At 46.8% G+C, this 19997-nt stretch overlaps 1 protein-coding gene across 2 annotated transcripts in view; it reads right to left on the minus strand.

The window, feature by feature from the left end:
* Nucleotides 1–276: 276 nt before the first annotated feature.
* Nucleotides 277–19997, minus strand: part of BEND3 (BEN domain containing 3) — a 35686-nt gene continuing 15965 nt past the window's right edge. For both annotated transcript variants that reach the window (XM_044924361.2, XM_044924362.2), the window contains exons 2-4: nucleotides 18185–18232; nucleotides 16233–16435; nucleotides 277–6248 (exon numbers count right to left, since the gene is read on the minus strand). In XM_044924361.2, the coding sequence (XP_044780296.1) occupies nucleotides 3999–6248; nucleotides 16233–16435; nucleotides 18185–18221 (2490 nt within the window). In that variant the 5' untranslated portion in view covers nucleotides 18222–18232 and the 3' untranslated portion in view covers nucleotides 277–3998. The remainder of the gene's footprint in view (nucleotides 6249–16232; nucleotides 16436–18184; nucleotides 18233–19997) is intronic.

Genomic DNA, 19997 nt, shown 5'->3' on the forward strand with positions numbered 1-19997 from the left:
CCGACCAGGAAAGGGAAGGTCAGCTGTGCCTCTACTGCATGGCTGGGACGCGGTTTGTGTAAGAAATGCACTAGGGCTCATTTGGAGACGTCTCAGTCATTCAGCTGTGACAAACTGCACCGTGACACACAGAGTGTGGAAGCCCGAGAAGCCGTGGTGCCCCGAGGGCCCCTGCCCTCCCCTGGGAGAGGGTGGTGAAGCCCCAAGCAAAGACAAATAGACCCATACCTTCTGAGAGACCTCTGCCCTAAGAAAATAAGATGTTAGGAGACCGTATTTTTATAACATTTTATATAACTCATAAAACAGTGCTTGTATAAAAATTCACACAGTTGCTAGAGAGCATACAATTTCCAAAAAATGTCCTGGGTTTTTGTTACATTCAGTTTTCTAAGGGTGCACTCAAATCAATGGTAAAATGCAGACATTATGCAATGTTTCATTATCTTTGGTAAAACTATTCTCATTATTTTGTCTCCTCACAGTATTAACTCTGATATCCACTTTGCGCAGGGTCTGCTATCACTAGGATGTCAGAAAAACATTAAGGCTGGATCTACAAGAGACAAGTATCTCTGAACGACATTAAGAGTCCCTTGGCCCAGGGGCCCCACTTCTTTTTTGGCCCTATAGCATGTGAGATCTTAGTTCCCTGACCAGGGATAGAAACCGTGCCCCCTGCAGTGGAAGCAGGGAGTGGTAACCACTGGACCACCAGGGAAGTCCCACCACTTCATAGCATCTCTCTCCATGGTGAGGCAGGGTTAAGAGCTCAACGGCCTCCAATCTGAGGTCTTGAGACCCTCCTCCTCAATCAGGCAAGAAGTAAACATTTGGGGCAAAGGTGGAAAATGAAGCCATGTCTGCAGGAACTCAAGTGGCCATACTATGGTGTGGTCAGGCCAGTGACTCTTCGCATTTAAACAGTTAATCCGCTTACCACTAAGTAGATCCCATTGGTTGGTTGATGATTGCTGCTGATGTGGTACCCCCTCCCACCAAACTTAAAAAGCAAGGAAGGGTGGGGTCCAACACTGAGGAGGGGGGGGAGCACACTAACACCCATGACACTGGGCACAACTTTATTCCCTGTCAAACCTGTGTTGTCATGTAGACACAGCCAAAGTGAACGGAAGCAGGATTAGAACACTTAGTACATTCATGACTATCTTCGTACATTCTTTTAAAACTCACTAACAGAAAAACGAGGGACACTACCACCTATTGTGACGTGCTATTTTACTCAACATCAGAATGTGTCTGTGCTACTTCTGGATGTGAGGGAGAAAAAATTCCCCAAACACAAGCAAGTATTAACAAAAATCAAAGAATTTAGATGGGGAGGGAGTAGGGGTTTTGCCAACAGATTTTATGGAAAACATTACATTTTGAAAAAAATTTAGGTATTTTATAATTCTATTGCTTCATGTAAAAAAAAAAAAAAAAAGCCCCTGGAGCCCACCTGTATGGCTGGAGGCTAAGGACACCACACAGACAGACTCAGGACCTGCAGGTGGTTCCTGGTGAGTCGGTCCAGAGAGACAAGATACAGCTCACACAGAGAGCGTCCACCTCTCTTCACTGGAAGGGACTCTAAGATTTGGGGGAAGAAGCCCCATACAGGAAAGGTATTAAAGAAACCATCAAAATACGGTTTCCAAAAACTGGACATGCTCTAGGTTGTAAAGAGATATATTTAATTCCTAGAACCTGTTGACGTCTCTATTGTGGGTAGACAGGATGATTAAAAACAAAATTATTAAATGATTGTGCTTCTGAAGTTGCAGGGTCACATTCCACCCTCTAGAAAGCAGGGCAATTTTCACATGGCTTGGAATCCTCTTGGATACATCCTAGAGACCAGAACAAATTCCACAGCACCCTCCCACTCGCAGGATCAGTGAGGGAGAGAGTGCCACTGCCATCTTTGGGTGTGTGTGCACGCACATGCACGCAGGCATGCATCTGTGTGCTGGAGAGACTAAGGCATAGAGAAAGGCCCAGGAGAGGGGGAAGTGAGTCTCCGGCTGCTCCAGTCCTCCTCCTTTCCAGGCACAAAGAGGTTGAGCTTGTTATTCATGTCGGTCCCCTTCATCTCACTTCAGTTTTTTACTAAGAAATGTGTATGTACACATGTATGTGGGTGGGTGAGAAAGAGTCATTAAGTCCCTGTGTGTTTCCAAATTGTAATAATTTAGGTCCGCAGTTAACAACTGAAATAATCTGTAAATGACATTTAAAAGCAAATTTACTAAAGTTAGATCGGCAACTTCACACTGCTCAGAATCCTGGCATTAAAAAAAAAAAAATGGCTGCGAGTGCAGGCAAAGTTCCATCAGTCACTAAAGCTGAAGTCCTTATCTGTATGAAAAGAATTCACAGATTGTTTCTATTATTTCTGCATTTTAAGGTAGCAAAATATTAAGCCATTAGGTTATTAAATTAACATTCCACAAGGGTTTTACGACTACCCTGTGTGATTCAATTTATTTTCTTGCTTTCTGGTATAATGTGTTGTGTTTAGACTGTTCCCTTTCCCTCTTAGGCACTAGCCCCCAAAGTCAGGTAGGTAAAAGTACTGTTTTTACATTAAGGACTTTACCTGTTGGGGAGTTTCCTGGTTGGAATCCTGGAGAGCATGCCACTGGCCTGGAGCAGTGTGACCTTCCCAACCAGGGAAGAGAAAAGAGGTGTCTCATCCTGAGGCCGAGGGACCGGCCAGATGTAGGAGAGCAGGACCTTCTGGGGGCCCAAAGGGAAAGCTCTGAGTGGACCCCGTAAAGGGATATGGGAGCCCTATTTCGGATGGCCTGTGTCCTTCCAACACCAGGTATCCTCAAGAGAGCCCACAGTTTAGGCCCGGCCCTGAGGAACAAGGATGTGTACTGACTGGAGGAGCCAACACTGAGGTGTGGTGAAGCCACCATACAGCTCCCAGAACCTGGGTTTTATGCAAATACACACATGGAAGGTAAACAGTTCTTGGTGAGCCCAATGGGGCCCATCCTTAAACAAGAAGCCAAATAACCACACACAGTTTTCCAAGGAAATGTGTTTGCTCCTCTAACCAGCATCCTTGAGGAGGAAGGAAAGAGGGCAGTGGAAGGACACAGCTCAAATGAAGACACTGTGAACGTGTCTCCACGTCTATCTACATTCATATCACCATCATCACCATCCAGTGTTCTTGTCTACAGGGTGAGCAACATTCACCTGGCACAGCAGTGTGAGACAGGCCAGGCCAGCCGTCCCCGCAGCCCCTTCCTCAGCACCATAGCGGGAGGGAGAGCACAACTGACCGTGGCCAGAAAGGACACCGAACTACCCCATCCCCTCCACCGCCATCCAAGAGGCGTCCTGACTCTTCCAAAATCCGATGTATTAATAAAAGACAAGGTCAGTAAAATCCGTCTCTATGCCACCTGAAGCTATCAGCCATCATGCATGAACATAGCACTTCTAAAAATTTCATATATCTGAAACCATCTTAAAAAAAATTCCCAGTGACTCAAGTCATCTTACAGTACTTCATCTCAAATATTTAAAAAAAAATTTTTTTTCTGAGTAAAATGGCCTCCACAGAGCCCAATGATTTACTTAAAAAGGGTTTCTTTTTAATTAAAAAAAAAATTTTTTTTTTAATAAAAATTGAAGACGTAAAATGTGGGCAGAGGAACAAGAGGGTTGCTTGATTTGCATTTCAAATGGTGAGGGGACTGGGAGGACACTGCCGAGAGGGAACCCTGACTCCTGAGGCCCCTCTGCCCTCGCAGCTCTGCTCTCCCAGACTCTGGCTGCACCACCAGCAACACAGGACAAAAGTTTTAAGTACAAGAGACCAAATGCGAGGCTTCTTTGTCGTGGCCGTGACCGGCTGGGCGATCGCGTGTGCAAATGCAGCAGGCCCCGCCCCGCCAATATAACGTGCGCGGCTGCGGACGCGGCTTGGGCTCGTGGTGGTGGGGGGGAGGGGCGACGCTCAGTGCCCCCGGTACCCCTCACTTCTCCACCTTCTTGGCTTTCTTCAGGATGTCGCATTTCTTTCTGTTGGGGCGGCGGCAGCGTTCGTCGATGCTCGGGATACATTCGTAGTGCCACACCTCCTCCATCTTCTCCACCGGGTACACGGCCTCCACGTAGTGGCGGATGAGCCGCAAGCGTGTCGGGTCCAGCTGCTTCTTGTTGCACGCCCCGGAGTGGTTGTACTGCAGCCGCAGGTTCTCGGTGGTGAAGAGTTCGGGGAAGAGCCTGACGAGCAGCCGGGCGGCGAAGTTGCCCACAGAGAGGCTTTGCTGCACGATCTCGCGCACTTCCTTGTCGGACAGCAGGTATGGTGAAGGCACCGGGAAGTCGGGCGAGGGCACCACCAGCTCGTCCAGGGGGATCTTGCAGAAGTCCTTGCTGCTCCTTTCGGGGGGCAGTGGGGGCCCCTCAAATTCCTCCCGGAACCGCTCGGGGTTGATTGCATAGCTGGCCAGGTCCCTGCACTCAGGGCCCGGAACGTGGACCTTGCGCTGCTGCTGGTAGGAGCGCCTCTGCTCCGTGTCCCGGCGCCGGCAGCGCTCGTCCAGTTTGCCCACGAACTCCAGCGTCCAGACACGGTCATTCTTGGCCCGTGGGTAGAGCAGCTGCACGTAGTGGCGGATGAGCTTGATACGGGACGGGTCCAGCTGCTTCTTGCCCAGGGAGCCGCTGCAGTTGTACTGCTTGCGCAGGTTCTCGTGGGTGAAGAGCTCCGGGAACAGGTGCACCAGCAGGCGCGAGGCAAAGTTGCCGATGGACAAGCTGCTCTCGTAGATGCTGCGCAGCTGCTCCTTGCTCAGCAGGCAGTCGGCGCCCGGCACCTCGAAGTCGGGCTGTGGGATCTCCAGCTTGTCGAAGTCGATGGGCACCAACCAGATCTTCTTGGACCGCCGGCCGGGCCGCTCGCCCTCGAAGCTGTCTTCCACCTTGACCACGGAGATGTCATCTGGCAGGCTGGATGAGTCGTAGCAGTCGTCTCGCGGGGGCTCGCCCTCGCTGCCCGCATCCAGCCCCAGGCCCTCCAGCTCGTCGTTGATGCGCTGGGCACACTGCTGCAGCCAGGCATCCTCCTCCTGCATGTCGGGGAAGTAGATCTCTGTGTAGTTGCGGATGATCTGCAGACGCTGCGGGTCCAGCTCTTGCTTGCCGCCATCCCCATAGCAGCTGTACTGCTCGCCCAGCTTCCTGTGGTCAAAGAGCTCAGGGAACAGCCGGTGCAGAAGGAAGACCGCGAATTCGCCAGGGGATGAGGCCTCGTCCAGGAACTCGGTGAGGTCCTGCGTGTCCACCACATGGTCAGAGGCGATGGTGCTGCTGCGGTCCAGGGACAGGGCCTCCTCCTGCTCCTTGCTGTCCAGGAAGTGGCCAGCATCCACCTGGGGCTCGGCCTCGAAGAAGCCAGACACCTGGCCGCTGGGCTGGCTGTCCTCCATTTCCCGCTGGGCCCAGAAGCGGCTGAAGAAGTCGTTGAGCTGGGGCAGGCACTCGGCCTGCCAGACGGCCGTGTCCTTCACCGACGGGTAGTAGACCTCCACATAGTTCCGGATGAGCTGCAGGTGCAGCGACTCCAGCTTCCGCTTGGCCGCGAAGCCGCAGGCGCCACAGCCCCGGGAGAAGTCCACGTCGCTGAAGAGCTCCGGGAAAAGCTGCACCAGCAGGCGGCAGGCCAGGTCACCGCCCGACAGGCTCTGGTCCACGATCTGCTTGAGCTCGGCCGCCGTGAGCTGGTACTCGGGCGGCGGCTGGAACTTGGCCACCATCTCAGTGGGGCTCACCTGCTTCTTGATGCGGCTCACCTCCAGGGAGAGCAGGTCCACCTTGCTGTGCAGCTGTGACATGTTGGAGGAGAGCGTGTTGAGCATGTAGAACATCTTCTGGATGAGAAAGTAGATGTTGGGGTCGCTGTCGGTGGCTGCTGCGGGGCCGCTAGTGTCCCGCTTCTGTGTCTCGTTCAGGAGCCGCAGCGGTGAGGGGCTGTTGCTGGGGTTCACCTTCTCCAAGAGCTCATAGGTGTTGAGCATGTCCCCCGCGGGAGGGTTCTTCTTCTCCATGATCTTGTGTGAGATACCATACAGAGGCTTCTTGTAGGAGGGCGTGCTCACGTCGTGGCCGGGCTCCTCCTCTCCTGGCCACACGGAGCCCAAGTTCTTGCCCCGGCCTGCCGGCTCCCCGTTGCCCTGGCAGGGCGAGCTGTTCTCCCGGTTCCGCATGCCTGCTAGGAGTGCCTGAAAGACAAAAGGTATATCAGGTGAGGGTTCTGATCTATGTCACACACAGAGGGGCCCAGGTCAACCTCAGGAGCCTATGAGAAAGTGTTTCCCTTGCCTGGGAACCATTCTGTGGGTCCAGAAGTGAAGTGAAGTGAAGTCGCTCAGTCGTGTCCGACTCTTTGCGACCTCATGGACTGTAGCCTACCGGGCTCCTCCATCCATGGGATTTTCCAGGCAAGAATACTGGAGTGGGTTGCCATTTCCTTCTCCAGGGGAACTTCCTGACCCAGGGATTGAACCTGGGTCTCCGGCATTGTAGGCAGACGCTTTACAGTCTGAGCCACAAGGGAAGCCACCACTAACACAAACCTGCATCCCAGGGCCAAATTTGCTTGCTCTCCCTAATCCCTGAGAGGCTCAGGCTGGACCCTGGTGGCTTTCAATTCCCATAGGACACCATCCCTGAACTTCCTGTCCACAGACCGAGCACAGATGCTGACAAGGCCTGGCGAGAGCCCATGAGGGATGGGAGAGAGACCCCAGGAACAGGAAGTGCTCCTGTGGCAACCTGGCTATGGACAGGTCACCTAATTGCCCTGACTGCTCTCAGACAAGCAGGAGTCCTGCCAACGGCATCTACAGAAAGCACAGCTTGTTGTCCAGTCTGCAGACTCTAGGAGAGCAGGCGTCTCTACTCTGGACAGCTCCTAAGATGCACGGTGCTGAGCATGGAAGAACTGGAATCTAGAGAATCACAGTCAGCTGCCAACTCTACCACTGCCTGGAGTCATGTCTTATTTCAGACTGAAAAGGCCCAGAATTGCCCCAAGCCCAGCCAACTGCAGATTCCGTGAAGCGATGAGGCCTCCCAGGTTTCTAAGTCTCAGTCTCCTAGTTCCAGCAGCCCTTCTCAATCAGAACTGCCAAAGAGTTTTAAGCCCCAGGTCCTAAAGTACCCACTGTGTGTAATGAATTAACACCTTTCCTATGCATCTAGAAAGGTACTTTCGATGTACTCTCCAGCCTTGCTCAACAGAAGACAGTGAGAGAATTAATGATTTCAGGAATTATCTCCCCAACTTGCCCAAGGCTGACATACTTTGCAGATCCACTCTCAATGTACTCCCAGGACCTGTTCGAGATATCAAAGCTTGAGTCCAAGCTTCATACCAGAAGGCGACTGCCCAGACCATTTGGGATCCCAGGGTCCTCACTGCTTTCATTAGTGGTTTTCCCTATTGCTAGGCCCTGGATGGTTTAAGAGGTTTACTAACATATATATGGACAAATGATTTTCAACACAGGTTCAAAGGCAATTCAGTAGAGAAAGGAGAATCTTTTCAACAAATGATGCTAGAAATATTGGACATACATGTGCAAAAAAAAAGAAAAGAAAAAACTTTCATCTTACATGTATCATATATAAAATTAACTAAAAAATGGATCATGGGTATAAAAATAAAAACTAACTTAAAATTCCAGGCTTCCCTTGTAGCTCAGCTGGTAAGGAATCCACCTGCAATGTGGGAGACCTGGATTCGATCCCTGGGTTAGGAAGACCCCCTGGAGAAGGAAAAGGCTAGCCACTCCAGTATTCTGGTCTAGAGAATTCCATGGACTGTATAGTTGATGGGGTCACAAAGAGTTGGACACGACTGAGCGACTTTCACTTTTCACTCTCAAATTAAAATTCTAACACCTCTAGAAGAAAACAGAAGAGCAATCCTTTATGAAACTGTTTTAGGCAAATACTTCTCAGATATAACACACAAGCACAATCCATAAGAAAACAAATTAATAAACTGGACTTCATTAAAATTTAAAACTTCTTTAAAAAATGAAAAACAAGCCTGCTGCTGCTAAGTCACTTCAGTTGTGTCCAACTCTGTGCGACCCCAGAGACGGCAGCCCACCAGGCTCCCCCGTCCCTGGGATTCTCCAGGCAAGAACACTGGAGTGGGTTGCCATTTCCTTCTCCAATGCAGGAAAGTGAAAAAATAAAGTGAAGTCGCTCAGTCGCGTCCGACTCCTAGCGACCCCATGGACTGCAGCCTACCAGGCTCTTCTGTCCATGGGATTTGCCAGGCAAGAGTACTGGAGTGGGGTGCCATTGCCTTCTCCGGAAAAACAAGCCTAGACTGGAAGAAATCAGACATATCATTTATCTGATAAAGGACCTGAATCCAGCTTACATAAAGAACACTCAAACTCAATGACACATAACCCAATTAAGTTTCAACAGTCACTTCAGAGAAGCTATATAAATGGCAAATAATCATATAAAAAGATGCTCAGTGGGACTTCATGGAGGTACAGTGGTTAAGACTCCACACTTCCACTGCACAGGGCATGGGTTGGATCCCTGATCAGGGAACTAAGATCATGTATAAAAGATGCTTAAGAACACGCATGACATTAAAACCACACTGAGATAGCATATCACTCCCCACAAGAATGGGTATAATCAAAAAAGACAGATGATACTGAGTGACAGAGATGATGTGAAGGAACTAGAATTCTCATAGGCTGCTAGGGTAGATATAAAATGGTATAACCACCTTGGAAAACAGTTGGTATTTTTTTTAAGAAGTTATATGTTGGACCATATGATCCAGGTATATTCCACTCCTAGTTATTTATTTACCAAGCAAAATGAAAGCACACGATCAAATACTTTTATGCAGGTATTCATGGCAGCCCTGTTTATAAACAGCTCCCAACTGGAAACAACCCTAATTTTTATGAACAAGTATATAGATGCACTGTGTTTACAGCAGACTACTACTCAGCAACAGAGCTGACCAACCTGGTACTCATGATGAACCTCAAAATAATTAAGCTGAGTAAAAGAAACCATATAGATAAAAGAGGCCTGTAGGATGCCATTCGTATAAAATTCTAGAAAAGGCAAATGCATCTTTAGTGACAGAAAGCAGGGGAAAGAAAGGATGCAAAGGGACACAAGGCAGCTTTCACGGCAACAGGTGATGGATATGTTTCTCATCTTGAATGTGGTGTGGTTTCGCTGGTATGTACACGTCAAAACATATCAAATGGTATGCTTTAAATATGTTGTTCATTACATTTCACTCATAAACCTGTTTTTGACAAATGTTGAATTTGACCCCAAAGTATACTGGAATATATTTTTGAGCGCCTATTTAAGCAGAAGAGCTAATTGGAGAGCAGTGGTGGGCGTCAGGGGAGCAGGTAGGGTCAAAGCACAAAGCATGTTCTTCTACAGACATGTGCGAGCCTTGGGCAACTAGAAAATGCAAGAGAACAAAGCATCCTTAGGACGCTGGGGGAAAATATGGCTGTGTAGCCTGACCTATCGCAGCACTTCTAAAGTCTAATGTCCATATAAATTGCCTGAGATCTAGTGAAAATACAGATTCTGATTCAAGGCTCTGCATTTCCAACAACCCATTGGGCCTCTCTGGATGGCCAGGGCTAGAAGACAGTGTTTATCCCTGGTTTATCTCATTCAGGCAGTTTCGGTGTCATTTATAAGCCTTCAGATAACACTAATGTCAGCATAACACAGTACACGAGGTGCTTTACTCTTGCAACCTTAGGGAAAAAAAAGAAAAAACACAGGGACAAGAGGCAGTCTCTGAGGGGACCGCCACTACAGCAGCAGGTGAGCAATACAAAGGCCTGAGTTGGAAAGAGACCGTGGACAGATCTCCCTATTCGTGTCCCCGTGCCCCCTGCATGGAAGCTGGGAGTCCTTGCCATTGGACCGTCATGGAATTCCCCAGACCTTCTTTTTTAGATAATGGAATCATCAGACTCATATTAAATACAGGTTAATTTTTCTCCTGCATCTCTGCTGACAACAACCATGCAAAAAAAACACCTACTTTACTCTCTCAGGAACCTAAAAAATAATAGGATTCTTTCAAGTGCTTTAATTATCCCATGTATGAGTGTGTTATTCACTCAGTTATGTCTGACTCTTTGGAACCCCATGGACTGTAGCCCACCAGGCTCCTCTGTCCATGAAATTCTCCAGTCAAGAACACTGAAGTGGTTAGCCATTTCTTTCTCCAGGGGATCTTACCAACCCTGGGATGGAACTTGGGTCTCCTGCATTGCAGGCAGATTCTTTACCATCTGAGCTACCACGGAAGCCCTAATTATCCCACAGAGGTAATTAGGTAATTAGGGTCAGAGATCCCTGACCCTCCTACTACTGCCCGTGAGCAGAGGACCAGGGGCTACTGGGCTGGAGCGAGCCTGCTGCCCACCCCTCTCCCTTGTGGGGTCTCATCCCGAGACCTATCTGTACCCGCACCACACTGCATGATGGTTACCTGTGGGACCAGGTCTTCCCTACTCCATCTCCAGTGCCCTGCAAAGTGCCTGGGACACAGAGCGCTCACTGAACATTTGTTAAGCAGGGTAAAGTGTCTACCCCTCTCAAATAAATGCTTAAGAAAAATGTTCACAGAGGCCACTAGCTTCATAAATAACATGAGTGTAGGGAGGTATAAGGCCTCCCTGGTGGCTCAGTGGTAAAGAACCTGCCTGCCAATGCAGGAGACATGGGTTCGATTCAATCCCTGGGTCGAAAAGATCCCCTGGAGGAAGAAATGGCAACCCACTCCAGTATTCCTGCCTGGAAAACCTCATGGACAGAAGAGCCTGGTGGGGTCCATTCCATGGGGGTGCAAAAGAGTCATACATATCTAAATACGACTATAGTCCTTGGAATCACAAAAGGTCACACTCAACTTAGCGACTAAACAACAAAAATAAGGGAGGTATAAGGGAGCGGATGGGTCCTCTGTGTGACCCCTCACATGTCAGCTTCCTGTGTGTCACTCTGGAATATACAATGGTCCCTGTCTCAGGTACCAGGGTAGCTATGAGGATCTAATTAGATAATGAACATGATGCGCTGAGCCCACGTCTGAATCACAGTAAGTGCTTAATAAATGTTTACTGTTATAGTACGACTGTTATTAACAGTGCTCTTCCCAGCCAGAGCAGTGACAATACAATGGGCTTTTTATTGAACTAGTTGTAATGATTACTGCTGCTGCTGCTAAGTCGATTCAGTCGTGTCTGGGACTCTGTGCGACCCCATAGATGGCAGCCCACCAGGCTCCCCCGTCCCTGGGATTCTCCAGGCAAGAACACTGGAGTGGGTTGCCATTTCCTTCTCCAATGCATGAAAGTGAAAAGTGAAGTCGTTCAGTCGTGTCTGACTCTTCGCGACACCATGGACTGCAGCCTACCAGGCTTCTCTGTCCATGAGATTTTCCAGGCAAGAGTACTGGAGTGGGGTGCCACTGCCTTCTCTGTATTGATTACTCTTAACTATTAAATAGAGGAGAACTTAAGAACCTGAGTTAAGGAAGGTATAAGTAACTTAAGAACTTAAATAAAAGGAGAACTTTCCTCCCGTGTAACAGTGTAAGTCACTCACAGAAGGAATTCTTAGAGGTCTGTTTGCCCTAAAGGCTGGGCTGGAGGAGTCCAAGAAGCACAGGTGAGCTCGAGGTAGGGTTTCCGACTCTTTTCAGTTGTTTAGTTCTGCTATGGGGCAGAGAGCAAACGATAATTTTAAAAAGGAAGGAAGAAAGGAAAGAAACCACGTTACACACGTCAGAAATATGGAGAAAGGAAGGAATGGAGACGGTTGAAAATCTTTGCCCCTGAGGCAGCGTGTTAGGAACTGTGGTTTGTCATATGACCCATTCAGAAATGACGACACTGATTTGATAGATCAAGGCCAGCATAAAAGAGGGAGGGGAGGAGGAGTGTGAAAGACAGGAAGGAAAGAAAGAAAACAACAGAAAAGGTCAGAGGGCACTGCACACAGTCAATACATTCAAGAAGTTCTGTTCTTTCTCTGTGTCTATATATTTACATACAAATCCAAATATGTGAACCGAATGGCTCTGTCAGGTGGATTTACAACTGTTGAAAAGCACTGCCCTAATAAATTCAAAACTTCTTACCTGCTAATTCCTATAGATTATAAATAAGATTTTTAGCAATTTACTCACCATTAAATTTTACTGCACCAAAATAATTTTGGAGGTCCTACGGATTATGAGATTTACATGAGGTTTTACCAATGTAGAGAAATTTGAGTGTGTAATGCCAATTATTAAAGAAAATCATAATTATATTACAGCTGATTTTGGAAAGGGACAAGCAAAGGCTTTGTAACAAGCAATTCCACTAATACATTTAAAATAAGATTCTATGCAGAGAGGTTACCAGAAACTCACATGCCATGCAACAAGAGTACATATTCTTGAAGGGGATCTGCCTTCATTAATACTCGGAGTAGGAAATAAGCACAGAGAAAAGTTTTTGGGTGAACTGTCTGAACAAAACAAACAGAAGTAGTTTGACTCCCCCCACATTCCTACTGCAGGCAGAGGCCAGAGTCGATCAGAACTGGAAATCCCCCCAATAACTCTCACTAGTCAGCCTCATTAATAAAAATATTTCAGTTTCTACCAGGCATGTTAGAAACACTGCCATCAATACAAACATTTTTGGCTAACTTGCTTAAATAAAAATTAAGTTAGAGTCCCAGCAGAGGGCAATATTCCTCGCTCCCAGAGACCTTGGATACACAATTCAACATAGAACACGACACAAGAACCAAAGAGAAGGTCCTAAGATATGCCCACACTGAGGTTCTGTCCACTCACTGCTCCATTTAATTCCACAAACACTGCCAAGGTGACGATGGGCTGGCTGCATTTGCTGCTGCTGATAAAATCTCTGCTCAGCTGTCTAGGAGTATCAAGAAATCTTTAAATCTGTGCTACTTGGCACTGGTGTCTGGCTGACACCATTCCCAATTCTCCAAGGCTCATCTTCCAACCATATGGGAACTCTGCTACCCAGCTCAGGCTCTGCAGTACCAGATCCAATCGCACGTTTCATTCTTCTGCTAGCACTCAGACCCAAGCAGGAATGCCCGACTCTCTCAGGTGGAGAATCTGACTGATCAAGAAGTAGCTGACATAAGGTTACCAGTGAGGCACGAGCAGGTTATTAAGGGGGATCCCACATGTCCATGCCCAGTGACATCTTGGGGATTGGGTCACCACGGAGAGGCTCCCAGCACTGAGCATCTTCTTCAGGACTCCAAATGCAAGAGCAGTCACTGAATTCAGTTCAACGAAAGAGGAATGGCTAAATGGTGCCCAGAGAGTCAGCAAACTGGAACACCAAGAAAGCAGCATGCCTCCAGTGTAGGGAATTGAGGATTGATTGTGGCATCAAGGGCAGACCATGCAAAAGGACTCCTAGGGGGCTGGCAGCACCACTCACCTCCAGAAAATTGAGGCAAGGGTGACGCTTTTCACTTTTAATAGAATGTTTATCTTCATCATCATCATCCTTAAATAACCAGGTATAACTAGTGATAAGGAATGGATAAGCTGTCTACCACACAGAGCCAGTAAATAAATATTACAAGGCCCTGAGGACACAGGGAACAAGCAGTCTCTGCCCTCATGGCTTTTATCCTTTGGGTCATCCTTACACTGCTGACAGTGTATGCAAGGGTGAAGAACGCGCTAACGTGCCCCAAAATGAGAATCTGCGGGGATAAAGCAACTATAACGAGGGGAGAAGAGAAAGACCATAGGGATGGCCAAATATCAGAGCAGGAGCTCCTCACGGCATCTTACAAACACCCCACAATCCTCAGGGCCATCCGTGTTTAAGTGCAGTTCCAAATCAAGCAGGCGTGGGAGCGCTAGCCTCTCGGAGGCTCACTCAACTGGGAAGGGCCACAGTGCCTATCCGCTAGGGCTGCTGTGGAAACGACGACGAACCTCCAGCTGGGACCACGGTGAATGACGCTTAGGAGGTCTTCAGTACATTTGCACTGATTGAACGAGATGGCATTTCCACTCTCCAGTTGAAAAACAAACCACAGACACACTTTAGGATTAAAAACAAAGATATAAGGAACCCCAGGAGAACAAAGCTAACTTCTACCTGGCACAGGGCTCTTGAATATCACTCCCACTTCTGTGAACAAAAAGATGATTAGCAATAAAAATGCTGGCTACTCACCTCCCACATCTGCTGTATTTGGCTATGGTGCCTTTCCCAGCAGAAGCGCCAAATATGTCTTTATACAGCCTTTTGTTAAATTTTTGGAGGGAGGTTTTATTTTTCTTCTAAGCATTGTACTAAATGTCACTCATGAACAGGCCTTCAGCACTGATAGGGGTTTGAAGTGATGGACCTTTAGCATCAGGGCTGCCAATCAATTCCTCCCCTAGCCTTCACCCCCTTCCTTGGGGTTGAGGGAGAAGATGGAAGGTGCTCAGAATCAAGGGCGTTCAGGCCTGGGGTGTTTGGGAAGGCATCAGAAGGCCTCTCTTGGCAATTGCATGTCATTTTCCTCCTGATAAATGTGGAGGGAGGCAGCTGACCATAATGGGTGGTAGTTGGAGATGGGGGTTAGGGAGCAATAAATAAACCCTTCTGAAAGCTGACGTGGGGCAGGCTCTCTGCTGGGCTTGTCTCGATGCTCCACACAAGGAACCAATGAGGGAGCTGTGTCACTCCCATCACCAGAGGGACCTGAGTTTGGGAGCTCATAGTACCAGCCAAAGGCTCCATGGTGAACTCCCTCTTATCTGACTCCAGGCTCCGATCATTCTGGAAATGACCATTCCTGTGGGCTGGAACAGAGAAGGTGGGGCTCACCTCCTCGATATGGAGCAGGGTGCTGAGTGTTCTAAGTCACTCCTGACACCTCACACCAGCAACAAGGCTGCCCCACTGGCGTTCTGGCACTTGACTTCAACTTACGTGGAGGAGATACTAATTCTCTCATCACTGTTATATGGATTAAATGAAACAAGAAAAGGTATGTAGGGCTTCCCTGGTGACTTGGTAAAGAATCCGCCTGCCAATGCAGGAGACACAGGTTCCATCTCTGGTCTGGGAAGATGCCAAGGAGCAATTAGGCCCATGTGTCACAACTATTGAGCCTGTGCTCCTCAACCTGAAAAGTCCACACACAACTACAGAGTAGCCTCTGCTTGCTGCAGCTAGAGAAAACCCAGCACAGCCAAAATAAAATAAATAAATGAATGTAAACCTCCGTGTTCCATGATGTGGAATGCGGAGCAGTCCTCATTATAATGTAATATAAACATGGATATTGAAATCCAGTGAAAATCTTAAATCTTATGACTTTGCTAATTAAGAAAAAGGATAGTTTTTACTTTTCAAAGGCTCACTAAATCTCTAAAACCTATCAACTCCCAATCTGCTGTAGCATCTAACAGAGGAGAATTAAAACAAACCAAGAGCAACCCAGGGAGTCCCAGGCGGACACCCCATGTATGGGCTAATGACAGTGAGCTCTGAAACTTGGGCTCTGTTGGAGAGACATGAAGAAGTTGAAATGCCTACCCGGGTCCCCAAAAAAGTATGTTGGGGAGAGGGAGGGGAGGGGGCTGGAGAGCTTGGGGAGGGGGAGGGGAGGGGGCTGGAGAGCTTGGGGAGGGGGAGGGGGCTGGAGAGCTTGGGAAAATGTTCTGCTAAGAGTTTAAGGTGTGATCTGGCTATCTGCAGCGAGGCTCTGCTGACCAGGCATTCTCATCTCCCAAACTCCCCTCTCTCCTCAGTTTTTGTGAATCTGTCTTGTCTCCCGTGGGAACTGCAGGCTGCTCGAGGGGACCACCATGACCAGTTTCATTTTCTCTCTCTCAGAATTCAGCCAAGTTCACTATAACCAGCAGGTGATTAGGAAATAAAGCAAATTTATAAAATAGGTAGGTTAGGGGTAATGGACATATTATAAAATAATTGTCCTCTTTACAAAAAGATTCACTGAACAAGCTCCCCGAATACATACAAAAGATGGACCTGATTTAGGAAAAGCCCTGCTGAGCCTCACTTGCTCCAGTAAGGTGCAGGCTATGTGAAATGTGGTAGGCTTTCATTAACAGTCCTTGCTGTCAACAAGTTCCTGCTTTCCCAGTAAGCCCTCACCTCAGGAATAAGCCGCCGCCTCTTCACGCTCGGGACTGAGTCCAGTGGGCCCTCGCCACCCAGGGGCTTTCTCTTGCTGGAGTCCTGGACAGCAGTGAAGACGCCATCCAGAGAGTGCTTCTCGGAGGACCTGGAATTCACTGAGCAGTCCAGGGCAGCATCTTCGGCCTCTGTCTCCACTTTCACAGTGTTGTTTTTTAGAACTGTGGCAGAGAAGAAATGGGGCTCAGTGGGGAGGCCACTGGGCAGTGCCTGGTTTAGCAGGGTCCCCAGGCACCAGGGTGTATGCAGCCACCTTTTGATATTCTCAAACAACAGTGTCAAGAGTAATAATCAATGAAACTGGCTTTCCAACCAACCAATTTATATTTCACACTAGTCATGCTATACACTGATATTATATTCCAAGAACATTCAGTTTAAAGCAGCTTTTAAAGTCTTTTCTTGGAGAAGGGAGAAGAGATGGAAGGAGAAAAACACGCTACTCTTTTAAATGGTGCTTTTAAAAAAGTTACTCTGGAAAGATACATAAGATACCGTAAGTGTGAGTGGAGGATGGCAATCAGTAATGAGAGGAGACTTTTCCTTGATTTTTCATTGTGTATCTTTTAATACTGGGTTGGCCAAAAGGTTCGTTAAGTTTTTCCATAAGATAGCTCTAGTAGCTCTTAACTGTCTTTAATTTCATCCGAAGCAATGTTGTTAGACTGTACTGTGATAACTATCATATCAGTGTGCATTTAAAAAAAAATCAAAATTGGTGAATTTTTGTGCAGCCATTTTAATATTGAAGATGAAAAGAAGAAAAAGCAACGTTTTCAGTATATTGTTTTATTACTTCAAGAGAGATAAAAACGCAAATGAGCAGTGTATGGAGAAGGTGCTGTCACTGATCAAATGCATGAAAAGTGGACTGCGAAGTTTCATGCTAGAGATTTCTCACTGGACAATGCTCCACGGTCATACAGACCAGCTGAAGTTGGCAGTGATCAAATCAAGACATTAATTGAGCACAATCAACATTATACCACTCAGGAGATAGCCAATATATTCCCAATACCCAAATCAAGCACTGAAAATCATTTTCTCCAGCTTGGTTATGTTAAATTGCTTTGATGTTTGGGTTGCATATAAGTTAAGTGAAAAAAAACCCTTGACAGCATTTCCAGATGCAATTCTCTACTTAAATATAACAAAAATGGTCCATTTTTAAAACAAATTGTGATGGGTGATGAAATGTGGATATTGTACAACAGTGTGGAACAGAAGTGATCATGGGGCAAACAAAATTAACCACCACCAACCACACCAAAAACATCTTCATCCAAAGAAGGTGACGTTATGTATATGGTGGGATTAGAAGGGAGTCCTCTACTACAAGCTCCTTCTGGAAAACCAATCAATTCCAACAAGTACCGCTCCCGATTAAACCAACTGAGAGCAGTACTTGACAAAAAGTGTCTGGAACTAGTCAACTGAAAATGCATGATTTTCCATCAGGATAATGCAAGACCTCATGTTTATTTTGATGACCAGGCAAAAACTGTTACAGCTTGTCTGGGAAGTTCTGATTCATCCTCTGTTTCACCAGACACGGCACCTTCAAATGTCCATTTATTTTGGTCTTTACAAAATTCTCTTAATGGAAAAAACTTCAATTCCCTAGAAGACTGTAAAAGGCACCTGGAATAGTTCTTTGCTCAGAAAGATAAAAAGTTTTAGGATGATGGTTACGAAGTTGCCTGAAAAATGGCAAAAGGTAGTGAAACACAGCAGTGACTATATTGTTCAATAAAGTTCCTGGCGAAAATGAAAAATGTGTCTTTTAGTGTTACTTTAAAAACCAAAGGAACTTTTTGGCCAATCCAGTAGTTTTGAACCACGTGAATATATCTTGAAAAAAGTATTAAGTTAAACTACTTTTTAAAAAGAGGCTTTTTTTTTTTTTTTACCTTCTTCTACATCTTCACTGAATTCAGTTGCGTTCATCTTCCGTTCCACTAAAAGAGAAGACAAAGGCAAAGTCTTGACTTATTGTTTATTTTTTAAAATTTCACCCACCCATAAGAAATCCCCTTACCCTCCCAACCCTGGCTCTGGGTAACAGAAGGTTAAGTTGATATGACTCTGCAACATCAAGGAAAATTGCATCCTCTTGTTTGCAAACGCTCAGAAGCAGCCAAGCCTCCTGTGCACCTGCTGGGAGTTCTTCTCCAAGACTTTATGTGGGCAGAATGCATCTTAAAGCATCAACTGAGAGCCACTTATGGAATGAAAGGATCTGAGAAACTCAAGGCTTACAAAAGACCTCAGCTTGGATGATCTGTCAGTCCCTGCCTTAAACATCTAACCACAATGTGAAAAGGCTGACAAAGGTCCACAGCAGGCTGTGGAGCCTGTGAACCTGAGCTGAGGTCCTAAGATTCCAGGTGGTCCAAAAAGACCTGTGCCATCCATGAGGGTGGCCACTAGTCATGCGTGGCTCCAGAGGACTCGAAATGTGGCCAGTCCAAATGGAGATGTGGTGTTAAGATACATGCTGGATTTCAAAGACTCAGCAGGGCAAAAAGAATGTAAAATATCTCGTTAATAATTTTTATACTGATTACATGTTAAGATGATAATATTTCAGATTTGTTGGGCTAAGTATTAAAATTAATTTCACCTTTTAAAAAATGGCACCGAGAATAGTGCCATACATTATAGCACTATGTGAGTGCCACTAGAAAGTTTAAAATCGCACATGTGGCTTTCACTACTGTTACTGGATGATGCTGGTCTAGCCCTTTCTTCAGAAGCAAGAGGAGAGAGGCACTATGGGTTCTTAAAGCTCCTGAGCTCCATACAGTCTGGTCCAAACCACTCTATTTATTGATAAGGGAATGAGACTGGAGGGGTTGGCGGTACCTCCTTCGTATGGGCCGCAGGGTCTGGTGGAGAATCAGGGGCTGGTTTCCCTGCCCCAGCCGAAATGGAATGGACATCATGGTTAAAAGCACCATTACACCTTTGAGATTCCCCAAATGACGTAACAGCATGTCCACAAATCGGATAAAGTATAAATGAGGTAGTAATGTTGGAAAAGAATATACATGACAGCCTTTACTGATGACGTTGAGGAGTTGTGGTTCTTACCACTGGTGAAGCTGCCTGCAAGTACTCGGTGCCCATTCCAGTTAACTGGTCAGAGGGCAGCAGGCATAACTTCACGAAATTTATATAAGGAAGGGGGATGCCATCTACAAAGTTCAGTAAACCGTTCACCAAGCAGCTGTGGAATGGTGTGCAGTCCCGTTTTAGACAGGTCAATGGAGGGACAACCAGAGGATGACCTGTGCACAGGCTAACGACTTCAAAGGTCACTAAGAATAGCAATGCACAATGCATGGCACTGTTCTCAGTCATCACAATTAGCTCATGGCAGGAACAAGTGTCTTCATCTCTGTGTTACTAATTTTCAAAGGAATGAATAAGAAATTTTAAGATTTATTTGAAACTGAAATTACTACTTACTAAACTATCTACTATCTGAAAAAGACATGCAGGGAGATTGAGTGAATATAGACAGTGAGTCAGTCAACTTCAAGGGGCCAAGAACTACTTTACCAGAGCTGAATTTTTATCAAAGACAATCTCCACTGTATTCCAGGGAAATAAACTTCAAGTCTGGGTGTCTCTGAGGGGAGAGCTCCAAGTAGGTGGCGGGGCATCAGTACTCTTTTCAGACAGCAAGGTTGGCCAACGCTGGGTAGAAACTCAGGCCTG

Source organism: Bubalus bubalis, chromosome 10 (genome assembly GCF_019923935.1).
Source record: "Bubalus bubalis isolate 160015118507 breed Murrah chromosome 10, NDDB_SH_1, whole genome shotgun sequence".
NCBI lineage: Eukaryota > Metazoa > Chordata > Mammalia > Artiodactyla > Bovidae > Bubalus > Bubalus bubalis.